This window comes from Homalodisca vitripennis, chromosome 1, assembly GCF_021130785.1.
Source record: "Homalodisca vitripennis isolate AUS2020 chromosome 1, UT_GWSS_2.1, whole genome shotgun sequence".
NCBI lineage: Eukaryota > Metazoa > Arthropoda > Insecta > Hemiptera > Cicadellidae > Homalodisca > Homalodisca vitripennis.
Genome location: NC_060207.1, coordinates 22,179,897 through 22,200,782, shown reverse-complemented (window position 1 = coordinate 22,200,782; position 20,886 = coordinate 22,179,897). Strand labels below are relative to the sequence as shown.

General features: G+C 30.8%; 1 protein-coding gene across 1 annotated transcript; it reads left to right on the top strand.

Moving 5' to 3' along the window:
• The first annotated feature begins 4,757 nt into the window (after positions 1-4,757).
• On the top strand, positions 4,758-12,078 carry LOC124354925. The gene is made up of 3 exons (XM_046805773.1): positions 4,758-4,780; positions 8,322-8,512; positions 11,864-12,078. The coding sequence occupies exons 1-3, from the start codon at positions 4,758-4,760 to the stop codon at positions 11,968-11,970; spliced, it is 321 nt and encodes a 106-aa protein (XP_046661729.1). The 3' UTR covers positions 11,971-12,078.
• The last annotated feature ends 8,808 nt before the right edge of the window (positions 12,079-20,886 follow it).

Genomic DNA, 20,886 nt, shown 5'->3' with positions numbered 1-20,886 from the left:
TTAAACATCTCATTTATGATAAATGTAAAGACAACTAATTTGATTATATTCAAATTGGATAAATAACCAAATTAATAATTATTAAAAACTAAATATAAATGTATTTCAAGAATTAAAGAAACGTTTTAAGGAAAATAAGAGTGACTTAAGAGTGTCTTTAATATTGAAAAATTACAAGATATCACTAAAATTCATCTCATAGGAAAATGGTTTGTCTCGAGAAACTTTGATTAAACATTTAAAAAATTTCACAAACATAGAAAGCGTCTTATTAAAAGATGTACTGGATATATTCGCGATTTAATTCTTGAAAATGGTTTAATGATCTATAACAAAAATGAAAAGAATTGATTGATAAACTACACAACTACTTTAAATTTCATAAAAAAAGAATTTATTTTATCTAATTTACTTGAAATTACGAGTACAATAAGAACCACTAAAATTCACAATCATAGGACAACGAGAATTTTAATAAAGAATCATAGTTCTTCTAGGATTGCAACTTTATTTCAACTTTTATAAGTGATTTTTCTTCAAGATTATGATTTTCTTTGTTTGAAGGTTATTTTTGACGATGGAAGGATTGTGAAGGAAACAGGATTTTCCGGACATTTGCCATCGTTCAGTGAAACAAGAAATAAGTAACACTATGTTTCGAGACCTGCAATCTGATCTATTCTTCAGATAAAGAACTAACCTAATACATAATTACAAACTAGGTTAAAATAAACAAATCTTACCAAAGCGTTGTGGCACGTCTAGGTCAGGAATCACAACCACCATGTTGTTTGTCAAATTCACTAATCATTAAAACTAATATATGGAATACTGGTCACAATACTGGTCTTCCAGAGTCGGGTTCCCCGGTGAATGTTTGTTTTCCGGAATGGAGTTCTCCTATATAAATAAATAAATTATTATCTCGAGCTTACTTATTGTTTTATGTTTATGTATGTTATCGTTGTTTCTTGTCATTGTTATGTTAGCTATTGCTATTATTGTTAATACTTTTATTGTTATTATTATTTATATTGCTTTCCACGTATTTGAAGCTTGTTTTGGACTTCCACTTCCATTGTGAGGCGGATGGAAGGAGAAATACTATTAATGTGATTCAAAACATTTGTTTATCTGAATGATTTTGTTTTTCTATTTATCTTGCATTAAGCGAAATGAAATGAAATGAAATCTAAGACATTATAAAGTTCGGAAAAAAAACTAAAATTTAATTCATCTAAATATTGCAACCAAGTTTCAACCCTTATGGATGGTTGATCTTCATGTAAAGTCTTTAATTTGTGTGATGAGAGCATAAAACACATTTTTGTCAAATTTAATCGATCTAGAACTTCGGGAATTTTAAAAACAATCATATAAATCTTATAGAGTAAGATCTTTACGAAAAGGTATGAAGCATCTGTGTGCGAAATTTATACGTTTTGGGATGTCGGGAAGTTAGACAACTAGTAATGAATTTGCTATCCTATAAAAATTTCCCAGAACAAAATTGTATAACTGTACTTTAGAATGGTAATAAAAAAATATGCAACAGAGAGAAAGTTTAAAAGAAAAGCTAATAAGACAAATTCGTACATTTCATTCGTAATATTAACTGGACTTGTGAAATTTAAAATATTTCAAATAAGTTTTTACAGAATAAAATAAGGCTTGTGGAAGAATAATATAATATATTTAAAAAGAAACATATCTAGTAATAAAATTAATCGATATTGTTATTAATTATAATGACATTAGTTTATTAGTAAATAAATTAGTGATAATTATTAATTATAATTATTTAATTTTGTTATTTGAGGTAAACCTTGTGTTAGTGCACCTTATCACAATACAATTAAAATTACACAGTTTAAAAAACTTTTATCAATAATAATGTATGAAACGTTGTTTAATGATCTGTGATGCAATAATTTTGAATATCAATAAAAGTACCACTCTTAAATACATTTGAATGAATCAATTAAATACAAAATTAAATCTTATTGTTACTTCTCACTTAGTCATTCTATTCAAATTTATTTTTGTTACGCTCATATGTAGTGTTCTGGACACTGTAGTGTATAAACAGCAACGTTTTAAAATTATAGTTTCCTTAGACATATAAAAGCAAAGAGCTTTCTATAGTTTTTCAATATAGAAAGAGGAAAGGAATAAATATCGGAAAGCAAATAACAGCGACGTATCTGGAGTGTTCCAGACGACTTGGCTAACAGCGCACAATAACTGGGGGAACGCGGGGTGATGTGTTGGTGGGGGAAAGAGGGCAATGGGGGACAGTGTCGCCTCTATTGTTTGTGGAACATTAACGCTTTTCTTCTGTGTTTTATTGAATATAAATATAAACATGCAATTTAATAGGATTATATGGGTTTTATCTGAAGAAATTGAATTATCTATAACTAAATCTGAATTAATATTTGTATTTAAAGAGTATTTAAAAGTTAAATCTGATACATATTGATTCTTTTTGTAGTAGTTTATTCACTTGATATACATTCTTATAATTTTAATAATAAAATTTCCAAATAACAAAACGAATAAGAAAAATTAATTTCAATATTATAAAAAAACAGGCTCATGGTCTTTATTTTAAATACCATCATGATAGAATTATGTTAATTTCTTCTATAACTTTGTTTGGAATGTTACATTTGTAACTTTTTAAAATTGGAAGATTTGTTTTTACATTTTATAGCCTGCGATTTAGATAGAGTATTTACACTATTCTTATAATGAAATTATTCTAGTCTTCGATCCCGACACAATTATCAATATATCAATATATCTACACAAAATTTGGCAGCAATCGCCACAACGTGTGCTGAATAAAACCAGTTAATTCCACGAGTCTCACAAATTCTTCAAACCAAGTTGTTTGGATACATCAGTTTATTCTATCGGAATATGAAATAGTCCCAATATCTATTAAGGAAGAGTCAAAATGGTTGATTAATTAGTATAAGAAAGGGATTATTAGGGTCACGAATGACTACTTCGGTTGACGACAGTTTTGATATCATCTATTTATAAGAGGATATTCTATATTCTAGAATATTATAATATTCTAACTTTGGTACGTGATGGTCAAGCCAGCTACTGAATTTAATGAATTCAGTTAACAATATTAGAATACTTAGCAGAGTAATTTTTTAGTTTATGTACGTCATTAGTGATTTGTTGAATTATCAGAATGTTGTCTTAATAAGAGACGAAGCTGGCGGAAATAGAGGGGTGGCCAGCTGGCAAACAGTAATTGCGGAGACTTGAGAAATTAGGTAATTTATTCATTCCGTTCCATTCCTCTCTTAACCTAAATTTTATAGAAATACTACATGCTTACAAATATGATCGTTGAGAATAGGTTAATTTCACACTGCATTGAATAAACATAATGTAGCTACAGTTTCCATGCCTTAAAGTATAATTGAAGTAAGGGTACATAAAAAAAATCTACTATTTAATAAAATTCTAATAATAAACGATAGTATTACACAAAGAATATAGTGTATTTTATTAATATAAATATTTTGTCAAAAGTTTTAAATTTGATTTTATTCACGACGGTACATACTAGTTAGTAAACACATATTGAGTTATATTTGAATGATGCAGTACTTCTAAAACATTACATGAAACGTTCTATGTCAATTGAATATCAAATGTCCTTTTTGCAATGTATTCGGCTTAGTTAGGGAGTAAATCATGTACACAAAATAAAACCAATACATGTTAGTAGTCTCTTAATCAATTTCGACACCAAGGAAAATATAAAAGTTCAAAGGAACTGGAACATTGACACTACAACTACATACTAGTTAGTAAACACATATTGAGTTATATTTGAATGATGCAATACTTCTCAAACATTAAATGAAACGTTCTATACGTCAATTGAATATCAAATATATTCCTTTTTGCAATGTATTCGGCTTAGTGTGGGAGTAAATCATGTACACAAAATAAAACCAATACATGTTAGTAGTCTCTTAATCAATTTCGACACCAAGGAAATATAAAAAGTTTTAAAATTTGAAACTTATTCACGACGGTACATACTAGTTAGTAAACACATATTGAGTTATATTTGAATGATGCAATACTTCTCAAACATTAAATGAAACTTTCTACGTCAATTGAATATCAAATATATTACATTTTAGCAACATGTATTCGGCTTAGTGTGGGAGTAAATCATGTACACAAAATAAAACCAATACATGTTAGTAGTCTCTTAATCAATTTCGACACCAAGGAAATATAAATAAAAAGTTTTAAAATTTGAATTTATTCACGACGAACACACTAGTTAGTAAACACATATTGAGTTATATTTGAATGATGCAATACTTCTCAAACATTAAATGAAACTTTCTACGTCAATTGAATATCAAATGTATTACATTTTTGCAACATATTTGGCTTAGTGTGGGAGTAAATTATGTACACAAAATAAAACCAATACATGTTAGTAGTCTTTTAATCAATTTGGAAACCAAGGAAATATTGCACCCGGTAGGATTCAACTCCCACCCATTTAACTGTCTCTCTTCCGCTGCTGATTGCGTCATTCCTTATCCCTGACGGTGATATATTATTTATATCCTACTGCGAGTTTTATATTGCAGCATGTAAAGCATTCGGGTCATGGCGTAAATAGTTCATGTACTAGTAGTTATCCGCGGCTTAGCACGCCATTTCACTTTGAATAACAGGGACACCATGAACGTATTTTTTAAATGGCACTCCAAACAATCCTGAGGTAAGTGGTAGTCACTGGAAGATATTAAAATTTATTTTTATATTTTGGATTTTTATTTAAATATGGGGCTCTGAATCGAAGAGTCAATCAGTGCCTCTGATATTTCATTAATTTCTCTTCAACATTTCAAGATACTTCATTGAATATTTTCAACAATTTTAGTAAAAATTGAATTATTTTATGCCCTTTTCCTAAGTCTAAAGGGAGAGTAAATTTGAAGTTCTTTGGTTTACAGTTAAAACGCTGTATGTAATAAAGTATGGGATTTTACTGTAATTGATTTTTCCCTTAAATGTGTATAAATTATTATAATTAATATTCTTGATATTGTTAGGTGATTAAAACACATTTACTATCTGCTCATTAATCCAAAAGGGAGTTTGAAGACCAGGGGGTGAAGTCTGGAGAGATTTTTGAAATAGGAATAGACATAGTTAACCTGTGACCCTAAGAACATCCATATAACATTTCAGTACAATTGGTCCCGTAGGTTTAACTTGATTGAGACAATCCGTTAGATTTTAATAAAATAGTATAGATAGAAAATGTACATAATATTTTCTAATGGAATTCGCAAAGGGTTTGAATAACTTATTAGCTGTTTTAGCCATACGGCAGAGCCATTTTGAATGCAACTGGAAATGTATTTAAAATCTATGAAAGGTATATCTAGACTGTAAGAGATTTTTATTTTCACACACACACACACACAGAAAATAAAAGTGGTGCATACCTAACATCACATGTGTGTGTGTGTGTGTGTGTGTGTGTGTGTGTGTGTGTGTGTGTGTGTGTGTGTGTGTGTGTGTGTGTGTGTGTGTGTGTGTGTGTACACACATAGAGTCCTTCTTAATTTTTAGTTGCGTGTTATATTAGTGAGCGCTTACAGATTTAAATTGATGAAAGATATATATATATATATATATATATATATATATATATATATATATAAATGAGTGTTATGTTATGAACTCCATATTATAGGGTTATCTTTATGTTAGAATAATAAATCGGAAACTAAAACACTTTTAAAATTCTTTTATTTCAGACACGTGTTTCGGTTTAAAACCATCTTCAGTGTGATTTATTATTCTAATATATATATATATATATATATAATATATATATATATATATATATATATATATATAAACATTGTATCGCAAAAAGTACTTGCTCCGCCGGGACTCGAACCCGGATCTCTCACTTGCCGGGTGAATGTGCTACCATTATACCCCCCTCCCTTTTCGATTGCGATTCAATGTTTATTGAAATAAATTAAATTCGGATATTGCCATTTATACAAATTTAATGAATGTATATATATATATATATATATTAACTTAAAGAGTATATTTTTTAAACTTGCATATATATTTGGTTTCTTGTAGGAGTCATTATGTAAAATGTTCTATTAATGAAAATCTTGGAATAGTAGAAGGGCTGCATTGCTGAATCTGAAATTAAATTAAACACTTCAGTCACATCTGGAAGTTAATGGAATGTACTCTGTTAGAAACATTTTCGTAATATTGTTAGTCTTTCGCCTTAGCTGTTTGAAAAAGTATATACCATATATGCCTTTATATTATACAAGGTGTGTACGTGGTAGTCTCGTAACCATTTTCACTGAGGTTGCATGCAAATTATCAAGTCTATAGTTCCTTTCATTCTCAAGGTTTTCTTCGGATATATAGACAGACAATCATACAGAAAGAAATTTTACATCCTCCCCAAAACATAAGACAAATTGCTTACTGCCTAGTGAGTGGTAAGATTCAGGGACAATCACAAAATACCGTCGTTGTACACGCACCGCCATAGAACTAATTCTTGTCTATATAGAAATGGATATCATGCAAAATTTAAAGTCTACTCATAAAACCTTCCTCAAGATATCTTACCACATGGCACATTCACATTTTATAGCTATGGGTTTTATAGCAGTGGTTACATAATAAAAGCCTATACACCAAGTCACTATGTACGTATTTTGTGTGATTAGGATACATGTATGAAATACAAATGAAATGAATGTATCATGCTGTTTTCTCGTTGCCATCGTGGTTACGATAGGATACGTTTGCATTCAAATTTCAAAGACAACTGAATTCACATTTAACGTGCTTACAGTTACCAACAGCCTGATTACTTGAAGATAGTGGCGCAAGTAATGTTAGCTTATTGGAAATTACAGTAATTATTTGATTAAATGTTTTTATTATAACATAATTTTAAAGATCTGGTGTATAGTTAGATAATTGTATTATTCAATGTATATTTTAGACAATATTATAAAAAATTATTCTGTAACTAGTAAATTATTGTTAAAAAATTTCAAAAGTGTTAGAGATTTCATGATATGCATTCTTGAATCTTCTTGATTCAGAGAACTTCAGTAACTATTGCTATTATTAGGTTATGTTATAAAAATATCTAGAGTGAGACATATTGTCAGAGTAAAATCAAAACCTTGTGAACAACTTATGATATAGAAAATTTAATTCTGGTAAGATGTTGTAATAATTACTTTCATGGTGTCGGTTACCCTTTCCCTGATATCTTCCATTATTTGTTTTAAGTTTACCTCGCAAAACCTCATTAACCTCATCCAGGTGGATAGATCTCTCCATTTCTTCTGATGGATCGACCTCACAAAACTTACAACTTTTGGGTATTTTATTTCTTAAAAAGATTATTTTTTTAGTTAGAATTGGGACATTATTCTCACCTTAATCACGCAAAGTGATAAATTCTAAAGAACCACGACTTTTAAAAATAATCATTACAAAGAACCTTGAGATTTTGATTTGTAAACTTTATTAAATTAAACGTTTTCAATGTTTTGGCATAAATGCAGAGTGAAAAAATTTATAAATAAATATACTTTAAAATGAATGTTCACTTTTTAGGTCACCGTAACAAAATGAGTGACACATTCACGTATTCAGCAAATAATACAAATACATTCTTGATAGATACATAATTTAAAGTCATTGTCTACATATTTCATATAAAAATAAGCTGAATAATAATGGAGCAAATCCATATTAATTAGATCCAAGAACTATTAGTGAAATATAATTGTGAATTTAAACACTTCCTTTAAAAAATTAATATCTAAAAAATAAAGTATTTAATTTATAACAGTAAATGAAACATGTGGGCTATACTATATATTTGTGTTACGTGGAAGTGTAACATTCATTCAATATCTGCAGTGTAGACAGTAAACAACTTAAGGTTAGAGAAATAACTTACAAATGTATAATAAGGTAATAAGGAGCATCTTAATAAAATTAGGAGATAAATTAGGTAAAAATTTACAAAAGATGAAATAAAAATCCTTTTACAATACCATGCTTAAGCATTCATACCTAATGTATCACAGCTGTAATGTAACAAGAATCTTAACGTTCCGTGGATTTCAGGTATACAACACTTCGCAGAACTCATCTGAGCAGTCAAGATACTAATTAACGACTTCTGAAACCTTCATATAAAACTGCGCCATCTCTCCCATCTCTCTCCCTCTCATAAGTCTTGTCTACTGTCAGTCTTCTCTGGGCCGTGATGGCCACGACGTCGTATGCTGCCGGGATACTGCTGCTACTGACGCTGAGTTGTGTGCAGGCCCAGAACACCTTACATTCAAACAGTTTTTCCCTCTCGGTTGCGAATTTTTTTATCGATTCAAGCAAGAGACCTCCTTGCGTCTTCATCAACAACTACGTAAGTTCCCTAGCTGTTATATATGTGACTGGTATTACATCACGTAGCAAGTGTAATTCTGCTATCGGGGAAGTATCCGAACTCATTATATTTCCTACATTTATTTTTCTTTAAATTATTAAATAAAAAATAGATAACAGTGAAAAAGGGCACAATCTTGTACAATAAGCATTGCTGCACACCTTTTAAGATAAACTCTAATAATAAAAAAAAAAACATTATATTTAATGCTATGGAGTAGCCAACATGAATGATTCACTATCAAAGTTCTGTCGTAGTTATGAAATCTAAATGAAATATAAATCCTAAGATTCCTGATTATGTTACTTTAAAGAAATCAGATAATATTTGTGCAATCCTTAGAAAACCACAAATGTTTTTCAAACTTAGTCTTTCAGAATTAATGTTGTAGTAAAAAGTAGATTTAAAACAACTTAGATCAGATACACTTATATCCTATATCTCTTATATGTAGTTTTAGGAACACATAAATTCCAAAAATATATTCATTATTGAGTCAATAATTCGAGCAGAATTGATTATGAGTTAATTATTTACCAGTGTTGTACATTATCTATTTATTTTATATTGAGTTTCTGTAAAACTAAAATAAATAATATTTAAAGAACTTGTTACGATATTTCGGATTTTTATGATCCATGCAACTCCAAATAAACTTTCCTAGATCCTAATTAGATTCTATGGTTACTGTATAACCCAAGTAGTAAGGTGATATATTATTTTCTGATAGTCGTTATATTATCATATTATTATCTTCATAAGGTATACACACACACAGGGTTTAAATTCAGTCCTGATACGCGTTGATATATTCCAAACGGACTGAGATATCGATGTACAATTTTCACCACTCCTATTAATAATTTGTAATTTTTTGGAGGATAAAAAGTGTATCCACCTTTTTAAGTGGGGTAGAAGGTGGTAACTTCTATTTTCAAATTGTAACCCCTATCTTGTAACCTGTAATTTTAGATATATAAATGACAAACTTAGGAAATCCATTCTCTAGAGGCGAATTTCCCCTTTTGTCCACCTTTGACCTTGCTTCGTCAAAGGGATTATGCAAAGCTTTCTTTCAAGATGGAAGAATCACTTTCCGATTTTTTCCCGGTGAATCATTGTTCTAAGAGAGCCGATATTGATAATATAAGATATACCAATATATCATTTTTCAATTATTAAAACAAATTTTATTTAGACGTTTATCTCTAATACTAGACGGATGAGGGAGAGATACTATTTATTTAGGTGGGCAGTAATTTTTATGAATTTATTTATTTTCTGTATGAAGGTATAAAAAGTATCATACAGCTTTCTTCACTAGTTCTTTCATTTGAATGAAGTTCAAACCAGAGCTTAATTCGTATTGTTATAATACAATTCCACCTATACTATACTAAAACAATTGGCCCTAGTCAAGGATATTAAAAGTTTTCTGTATTCATGATGATGTATGAACTTTGAGTCTTAGTACTAGAAGAACTTATCACTGTGCGCAGCTATTAATTCCGTTACTATCATGCTAATGGATACACAATGCGTCTATATCAGTAATTAAAACTGCACGGTTATGGTTGAAACATGCACCGTTGCGCTTGCTAATTGAGAACCAATTACACACTGATTGGAACGTGTATGACAAACAACATAAAAACATGTGGCTATAGAACGGTTATTTACATAGAACAATTTTACATCCACTTTAATGAGCAATTTCATTTTTAGTAATCACTAACAATGGTGACAATATTGTATACGTCAAAAGTACTTAATCTGTTATCTTACGATTGAAGAAATAAGAATTAGTTCATTGGTTTTATTATAATTAGACAAATTACTACTAAGTAAAGTCTAAATGTAGTATTACCAAAATCTAAGAATTACAATGTTTCATTTTATCTGCATCATCACAAGCTGTATGCTTAAATAAGCATAGTGTATTTTCTTCCAATAATCTAATCTGATCTAGTTAATAGTATCTGATCTGATAATAGTATAGTATAATTGTGTCATCCTTTATACAAAACTATATCAGATAACGTTCTTCAGAATTAACTGCATAATTTCCTTACCTAATAATTAACATCGTTACAGTTATTTTTCTAAACTATATTAAAGAAATCTCCAGTAGTTAACAATATTCGTTTAGGCTTTAATATTTTAACTATTTTGTCATTTACGTGTAAAAATCATGAGTACAGAAAAGTTTCAATGTGGATACTGATAGTGAATTAAAAAGGATGTGGCGAAAACCCTTTGACCATTTACCACGTTTTTGGTGTGAAAGTATTTTTATATTTTTTTACCTAGCCTATGTGTAATATGATGTAAAAGTTTATAAGGTCTATAAGGACATGTGTACCGATGACTAAAATTAATTCTTGTGATTCTTTTAATTGTGAACAAACCGTCTGATTTATGAATTTACACGTGTATATGTATACATGCGTACAAGGGACTTGTATAATTTATGTGTTTTTCCGTATGTTGGCCTCAGAGTATAGTTACAGGGTATCCGTCACACATTTAGACGGACACAAACTATTTGAACGATATTTTTGTAGTAACTATTATTTATGCTATCAACATTAAGTTACTAGGCAACAGCAAATATAAAAACATTTTAATTTATAATTCTAAGACATATCAATTTAATTTATGTCTTGCCTGAAACTATTTTCAGGTGTATTATATTACTCCAAACATGGTTTAGTTGTTATTCAATGAAAATAGTGTAAATTTCTTAAGCCAAACTGATACCAAAAACACAAAACCAGCGGTACAGTTAGGTCGACAGCTCGGTACGAAAGGAGATTGATTCAGCGCCATAAAGATATTATAACGCTATAACAGTGATAGCCATCATTTCAGCTCAATAGTTTTGCACCCAATCCTCTATCGGAATTTTGTAAAGAGGGGATGATCAAACTCCCTTTGTAGTATTGCTGGTTGGATAATTTGTTTTTTCGTCAGTTATTGGCAAATCTAACACTGCAGTAATGGATACGTATCATTGCGCACAATCATGTTTCAATACTCTTGTAGCTATTAGGACGTGTTATATTCTCTTCTTACACCAAATCCCTTCAAAAGATGACATTTATTAATTTAAATTACCATTTTTACATTTTAATTCCACAAAATCCGGCGAATCTTGTATTAACGGGTATCACTGGGCGGACAACATTCAAGGAATAAAATACCGTTACTAAGATAACCGGAAAAGGAGATCACGAGGAATATAACATTATCCTCAGAATACTAAACATGATATAGCTGTTACTAATGTATGATACAGTACTGTATCAACACCATATAACTGTGTTTCAGTGCGGCAAGGTAGTTCCTGGGACCGGGATGAAGAAGAAATGTTGCGGAAATCTCGTCTGCTACAGAAGCAAATGTCGCAGACGGACCTGTTGTTAACAGTTACTTAAATAAAGACGTGTTATACTTCAAGACTGAAAGCTGCTATGTACAGATAGATGATGCAAAATTATCTGTCTAATGATTGAGTATACTGTAGTAAATTGCTTTCCATTATACTTAAACCTTAAATCATTACATCAAAGATAGTATAAAGTAAAGTTTTTCCATCATTATCACATGGAATAATTATGTATATAACAGCTGTTTATTATATACAGCTATTCTGCTGCGGTTCATCTTAACAAACTTATGAATTCATCTGACTCGTGCTCCTTTATTCCCTTATCACAAATAGTGCTGCAACCTCATTTCATTTCTAAGAATCTGTTCAGTAATAAAAGCTCATTCTTTAATTGCAGCTTTGAATCACGCCGTAATTGTTTAGGGAGCTGGTAATAAATTCCCTCTATAAATGCAACATTTGCTGTGTAAACTCTTTGTCGTTTACTGCCCAGGGTAGCTGCATTATTGTTCCGACATACCGAGCTCGGCAATTATAGACAGCGTGTTACACTGCTTGCGTTTAATTACACTTTTAGTATTTCCATACACCTAATTATTAATTATAAATTGCTTGAAACGTATGCAAATGAATATTCCAGTTAATTCTCCGAATTTATTTTATTTATTGAACTAGTACTCAGTACACAACACTTCGAATACTATTTATCTTTGGACCAGGCCTTTTGAAACAAAAGGTTTCATCTTTAGGCGAGTACACTAATAAATGTTTAGATTACTTTTTTATATAAAAATATTATGTGATGTATAATAATGATGTATAATATGTCATCAATAAGCAAATACAAAAATTTGGAAAATAAATAATATTTGAAAAGTGTTGCGTGTAGTAACTATTAGTTAAAAAATTTTCCAATTGCTCCGAAAGTCTTCCAAGTTATTAAACTAATTAATTTTACATAAATACGTAGGTATGTATGAATCCAATTATTTTTTTCTAATTTAATTAATAATTGTACATATATAGGTTTTTGAAGAAAATGGATTCTTTATTTTTTCTTAGAATAGCAATGATTATGGTACAGATAAACAATAATTATATATGTTTTCGTTAACGTTTTTCGTTCCAATATGACAGTATAATCAAAAATTAAAAATTACCATCTCACAATGCATTAACCACTCATTGACGGGTATTAATTTTCTATTACAAAAATAATAAATTACTATTATAGTACATATGTTACTGTCTGAGATCATTTATTCTGAAGCAAATAACAATGCAACAATTATATTGTTCTTGGTAGCAGGATGGCGTCTGATGGATTATCCCTACTTACACGGATCTAACATACAGTACAGCTCTCTAATCCTTGAATAATTATTTAGCTCTCTCTCATAAACAATATTTTATACTTTGAGTATTTTTATATCGATATTTTCGTGGAAATCGCAATGTACAGTGAAAAACTAAGATTTTATCAAGCCCACCTAAAGAAACATAATTTATTTGTTTCCGAATATACCTTGGCTTCCAAAAATATTGTTTAGTGTAACTTTCTCTTGACAATTAAAAAATGCGATGTATCCTGATTATCTACAACACCCAAAGGCTTTCTTCCTCGTAGCAAAATTACATTCTGAGCATATAACTCGAGTGTACGGACGTTTTAACTGTAAAATTGAATGCGATATAACGACTCCGGATCGTGAACTGGAGCGTCTGCGAACAAGAGTCAAACAGAGGCGCCAAAAGACAGTTGCAGTATGTAGGGCCGTGGCGCCATGTTACGGTGCCAACTGTACACCCGCCAACATTAAGATGTGTGATTTATAGTGCACTGTGTCTACCACTGGAAGTAACCTACTCCTTTTACATTATTTTCTTCTCCACTAGAACACTTGGTTAAACTAAAAACTAAAGTATATTTTAAAAACAGTTTTCCAATTCAACTCTTGTTTAGATTTGAAAATTGATGTGTTCGAGGAACAAAACGATTACGAAACTTACTTTAAATGTTACGAGAAAAGAAAAAATTTATTTCTTACACTTGAATTCGTCTCCTTGTTGAAGGTGTTATAATAAAAACGTAAGTTGAGGCACGGAAAGAAGAATGTAATTGAAAACATTGCTGTGAAACAATACAGTGTAAGGTAATAACAAAAAAGGTTTAAAAAGACAAACATAAACGCCTCAACCCAATATAGAATTAGAAATCTATATTTAAATTACACCTTTAGAGGGATGTAAGGATTAAACGCATGAAATACAAAGATAATAATTTTTTCATGGCTGTAGTTTGTACATTTTGAGTTAGAGACATAGATTTATGTAGAGCTTTAATTTTTGGGTTGTACGTCTCCGAAGTACACTGGTTTCGTGCTCATTTATTTATTTAGAAGTTTTTACTGTTACCATTTACTATGGTATATTTTATTACTATATATGTTGAATAATTTACTTTTTACAATCTTAATCTTATCTTTTTGTATTTAGTACCTGAATAAGAAAGTAGGGTTTTAGTTTTAAATTCCAGCAATGTCGATTGCAAATATCAATCATTACTATCCACTGAAGATGTTCAAAACTTGAGACTTTATTTTTGCCATAGCCTAAAACTCGTCTTCTGTATTTGGCATTTTAGTATAAAACATGAGGTTTTCCATAAGGCATTGTTAATCCCGATTCTCCGCTTCAGAATTCTGCGTGTAACAGGAAAGAACTAATCGTGAGGAACACTAGTTCGATTTTTATATTTTGTTAAGTTTGAGTACCTATCAAGTTATTGAAAAAGCTGTATTGACACCCTTTCAAGTTTGCAGGAACGCCACGAAAATACATGTGTTTCTTAATTACTAAACATATAACACATATGAATTTTTAAAATAATTTAAATTATTAACACCTGTCATTGAAGGGTTTTATTTTATTATAAAATATGTTCTCAACTTTTTGGGCCTTTTGGGTCGATACTCCCCCTTTCATTCCTTATCACTCATTTTGTGTAAATCCTATTTTAGGCATAAATTCATTACTGGTAGTAACTGAAAATAGTTTCAACGGGAAAACCCCGATTGGAAAATAAGTCACCACTTCGCAAGAAATTGCAACATTATGCTTCTTTTCCTTTCTTACCCACCGAATTGGCAAAGAAGGATTCTGATGAAAATGTAATTACATTTATTTTCGACAAATCAATACATATATTGTCATTGTAATTCACAAACGGTGAATATAATTGCTTATAATTGCGAAGAGCTATTGTCTGATATGAATAACCATTAATAGAATAAGTTTATAATTGTTGAATTACACTGCACCAGAAATATCATTCAATCAATCTATTTTTTGACTTGTTAAGGCCATTTGACAGTGATTTATTATCAACTGACAAAACGTTGGACACCAACACATTTGGCAGTTTATAATATAATTTATAACCTTCGGAACGTCACGTTGTAAATGACAATACAATATTCCGCCGCAGTTAGGAACAATAAAGGTGGACCTCAAAATTTACAAAAAAAATGTAAAGAGTTAGGAAAAATTTCTTCAAATATAAGTATACTTCCCAGAACTATTTCGATAAATAGTATACAATTTAAAAAAAATTATAGATACTCTAAGACCTATTATGATTAGTTTTTCAACAGAACAGAAATCCAGAGTTTTTGTTTCCCAAAATATATCAAATAAAAAAGCTTAATATAAAAAATGAACTATTTTTTGAACTGCGATAATAGAGTTTTTTCCAGGTTACAGATAGGTATCAAATACCAGATTAAGAATGTTCTTAATCTGTTGTTTGCGAATAATATATGAATGGGGGATCCATACTCTATAAAAACCAAGGTGGAACAGTAAGAATCAGTCAGGATTACTCAAATGAGAGATCTAAACTAATGTCATAAAAATGGTAAATATGACACAATGCTAAAAAGTGACCAATGACACAATTATTATTTTTTATTTTAACACATTGACTGCGGCGACCGCAGTACATGTGTAGCTACAGTATAAAGTTATTGTACAGAAGTTTAATCAGTTATTTGTTTAAAGTTTATTATTATTGCATAACACAACGTTTGAAGAATTCAAATCTATCCTCACTTCAGGTGGTGAGGCAATCAACACATACAAAAATAAAGGAAATAAAGAAGTGACACAAACAGTTTCTAACACACTTAAAAGTCCAATCCAGGCGTTGTCACTGCACAGGATGTAAGTCTCAAGAACAAGTCACGATCACGAGAAGTGTGATTGTGTTCTTGAGAAAAGTGGACCTTGGGGCGAGAGCGGATTGGACCTAGATTAGGATCCTTTGTTTTTGAGTGAATATTCGCATCCTCAACGCAAAAGCATTCCGTCTTCAGGAACTGTATAATTTCCTGAAAAGATGGGAGAGTGTGAACTTTAAAACTTTCAGTGGGTATGAGACGAGAGAGTTCAAGGTTCTTAAACAACCAGTGTGATCAAGCTTTCGCAACAAATGTGCAGAGGATAGGGTTATTTACAGTAAAATCGCTCTATATGGCTTTAAGTGCTTTGGTATTCCATAAGACGCGCAAACATTGCCTCAAAATCGCTATGCCTCTTAGAAATTTCTCCTTTGTAAGTTTTGAGAGTGCGAAGTTGAAATTGAGTAAAAATGTATTCTTTAATTCGATAAAAATTTGTAATTTTCTAAAGTCGTGCGAAGATAGTCAGTCGACTTACGGTACGATTTGTGTTTAAGTTACAGGTACAAGGTGGCCAGTAGTAATTGGTCAGCAGTATACCTATCACAAACACTGATAACACCCACAAACAATAATTAAATTGTAATTATTCAAAAATCATAAAAAGATAATTATGCCAAATTAGTGGGCTTAAAATTACCTTTAGACTGAGTTCAACATAACTAGTTATGCAACAAAATAACAATGGGTTAGTTAGCCTCAGTACTAAGCTTGAGTACCAATAAGAGATAACTATTATGGAGTGGCTAAGAAGTCATACAAGAAGTATAGCAAACTGTTTTGTATTGACTATTTAAAATTTTAATGAGAGAATTAGTCAGCTGTCATAAATAAGTTTCTAGTTAATCGTTGTCTAATTTAAACAGAGAGATTGATGTAATAGTTTATTCCATTTGCAGTAATTACAGAGCATTAAACTATATATTTTAACATGCAACACATATGTTTGAGATGATAAATATTGCAACCTATTAAAGTCAACGAACTATACTACTGGAACGCAGACTGCCCATAAGCCGCATGTTGTGTTTTCCGGTCGTATACAGTTGTGCGTTGAGAGTGTATCCACGGGCTCGCAGGGGCTTAAAGTGGGCATGAACTCACCGCGTTGTGAGGCATCGCGCCTTTCTAGTACCTACACGAATCGTCGTTTAACGTGAGATTTTGCATTCGTGTTCAGTACGTCAAGACGTCAGCTCTGAGCAACTCAACTAGGTTTATTTAATATTTAGTTGTCAATGTTGGTAATGTTTGTTATTTCGTGACATGGTGAAGAGGTGCGCTTCGTACAAATGCTTGTCCTGATGGATTAAAGGTAGCCACATGTTTTTCCACAAGCAAGTACTTTTTGGTAAATATAACCTCAAAAGTTTTACCGTCGCAGCTGATTAAAGTGGCTGTAATAACACTAAGTGAAATGGCCGTGAATGCTCAAAGTGTGACCTTTGACGGTAAAAGCACTAATCTCACTGCTTATGTACATTATCTCTGTATAATTTGGATTACGATGTGAAAGCTGACACATTTTCCAAACGGAATTACGCAATTACTTAAGGAATATCAAGGCAGACTGACAAAGACGAACCCAACGAACAAAGTTAATAAACCAGTTTTAATATACAACTTTAAAGAAACACTTTTTTAACAACTTTATGGGCAACTTTAATAATCAACATAAAGGGAAAACTTTAATGGTCTGTTCTAAATTACATCAATAGGACTACAGGACTACTTCCGGATCGTTAAGGGACCATGATGAAATTAGAGACTAAAATCAAGACAAAACGAAAGATCCCACTCTAAGGAGTCATGTATTATACACCTCAGAACTTCCAGGAAGTCGACCGATGTCCATGGGTAAATGAGCCGTTGCTATCACTAGTATCACTCCACGAAAGTCACTGGTATCGAGGGGGGAAAGTGGTACAAAGGAAGAAACTTGTCTCGGACTACCAAAGAACTTCCACAACTAATGGATTTTACATAAAAAATGGTGACAAGGGGGGTTTGGATACCTGCACTCCTTCATGAGAGGCAACCTGAGACCGCTTATACTGTCACTGACAACGGGCGTCCAGCCGGCACTTCTTTCAGACAGACATAGACATCACGATACATTGGCCCACCAGTAAAAATCGATCGCCTCATCGGACGACAGAACTCCATCAAACCAGTTTATAGATTTCCATAGTGGAATAATGCACCGAACTATTTTAAATAATAACAACAAATCTTATTTTAAGTTATGAAAACTTACTCTACCCAAATATATTGTAAACGTTATACAACTATACTAAAACATTGAATTATTAGAAATTCTTGGAAATATACCAATATGGAAGATTGCCTTGAAATAAATACATAAACTATCCTGCGTCTGTTGGCATGTTTTGGTGCCCTTGACCAAGTACTACCCAAGCTAGATTGTAATGATGGCTATTATGGCTTAATAACTCCCACCTTAAATATGAGATAGTACTGTAGACGCATTACGCAAAGAATCAATTTATGAAGGCATGTGCGTTCCAAAAACAAATTATTCATATAATTGTAAAGTTAAATTCATAGTAATTCAAAGAAGCAAAAAATGTCAAATTATTGACTCACGTCATTATATTTTGAGAAAAACTCAATTTTGTATTGAAATGAATGCCACGACACAAAAACACACTGGAAGCTTTGGCCCTTTGCCAAAATATACACACATATGAGATAGAGATAACGGCGTAATGAAAGACGCAGAGAAGTATTTAATGAACATCCGCCTCTAGCCAAGTTTCATTTCATGAAGTATTTGCGAAATCTTATAAAAAAAATTCCTCACGTTAAAAGCTCGTTTAAAGCATTTTGCAGTTAAACGTAACATATTGTCAATTTGTCTGGAAATAAAGAGAATCTTTGATACGACATGGTTATATTCCTGCTCAACAAAAATATCGTAATATACGAGATGTATATTATATCATAGTATATATAATATATATATATATATATACACATATATATATATATATACATAATACATATATATATATATATATATTATATATATATATATATATAATTTAAATAAACATTGAATCACAAAAAATGCAAGTGAGAGATCCGGGTTCGAGTCCCGGCAGAGTAAGTACTTTTTGTGATTCAATATTTATTGAAATTAAATTAGGCTATTGCCACTTATACAAATTTAATTAATATATATATATATATATATATATATATATATATATATATATATATAAAATAGCTAGCAACATTATTGAAAACTAACTACAAATGTTTTTTGAGCGATATAATTTATAATCAATACTTGTATTTACTGAAAAATGTTGTAATTTTTACTTTGAAAAATGATTAGGTTCCAGAGTGTTCAATTCAATTTAATAGCACACTTTCAGTACTCGTATGATCAAAAGCAGAAGTAAAGTAAGTTCAAGAAGTAAATTTAATATGAACCGAAGCAACCTCCAAGACTGTAACTTCATCGAGCTTATGAGAAAGTTTATTGTAGCACAAATACGGTTTAAGGGGGTAGTAAAATCTTTGTATTTATAGACATACTTCTTCATACTATATCCTACAGTGTACCCTAGTATAACTTGGTAAAACAGAATAAAAGATTAAGTGAGGAATCATTGTTTCTGTAATATTATTACAAATATATTATCTATAATATGTAGAATACTTGAATAGATATTAAAAAACAAATATACAGCTATTTAAAAATGGAGTCCTAACAAAATGTTCTAAAATATTGTTCTAAGAAAATGTTTCACTAAAACAGTTTAATAAAAGTTTACAACAGCATACTTCAGATTATTAGACTCGAATGATAGAGCATTACAAATATTCATGTACTTATAACTTAAGAAGTTTATGTTCCTGCGTTGATGTTCGTACACTTTCTAAAAACAACTAAAAGCTTAATAAATTCACATTGATATTTTTTTGTTTACTTAAATTGACAACCTTCACTGTTTTTATATTATTATTAGTATAGTATACCAAGGTAGGATACAGGAGACCACGTGTTGCCTAACTGACCTTCCTGATGTTGCTTTCAGTATGTGAAACCAGTACTTCATTTTATGCACGAGATGATCAGTAGACATGATACAGACAGATCATACAGGACAGATACATACAGGAAATCGTACAGAAACGAAATTTTTACATACTCCAGGCAGACATAAGAGACATTATGTTAGCTTACTGAGTGATAGTCTAGTATAACGCATAGCCAAATTCTGTAGCATATATTCAACTCGTCTCTATGTGGAAATGAAGGATCATTCAACCTTTTACGTCTAAAGATGAAATCTTTCTCGAGATATCCTGCCAAATGGTACATTCTCACATGGTACATGGTACATTCACAGTTTTTTTTACCCAGTTATATTTCATAGCAGTGTTCAATAAGTTTAAGGTCCGGTGAGTTATAGTGGAAACTACAATGAAAGAGTGCTCTGAAACTAAATATTGTCGACAACTTTTAACATTGACCTACCCTTATTATTTTTTATTCAGACTTTATAAATAAAAATGTCACATGTTAAAATCTTACATGATTGTAATTAGTGTATGTACACATTCCAGTTATGCATTTATCATCGAGATCGTTGTTTTAAATTTAGAAATGAAGCTTCTTCCACAATTGTAATTATATAGGTCAGATCTCTATCGAGATATCGTGCAGAGAGACAAACAGATAAACAGATTGT

What these genes read in the sequence shown, in the direction of transcription:
- LOC124354925 (XM_046805773.1), top strand. Translation starts at nt 4,758, where the DNA reads ATGGCACTCCAAACAATCCTGAG. An exon ending in GCACTCCAAACAATCCTGAG is followed by an intron (nt 4,781 to 8,321) that starts GTAAGTGGTAGT and finishes CCCTCTCATAAG; the next exon opens with TCTTGTCTACTGTCAGTCTT. An exon ending in GCGTCTTCATCAACAACTAC is followed by an intron (nt 8,513 to 11,863) that starts GTAAGTTCCCTA and finishes ACTGTGTTTCAG; the next exon opens with TGCGGCAAGGTAGTTCCTGG.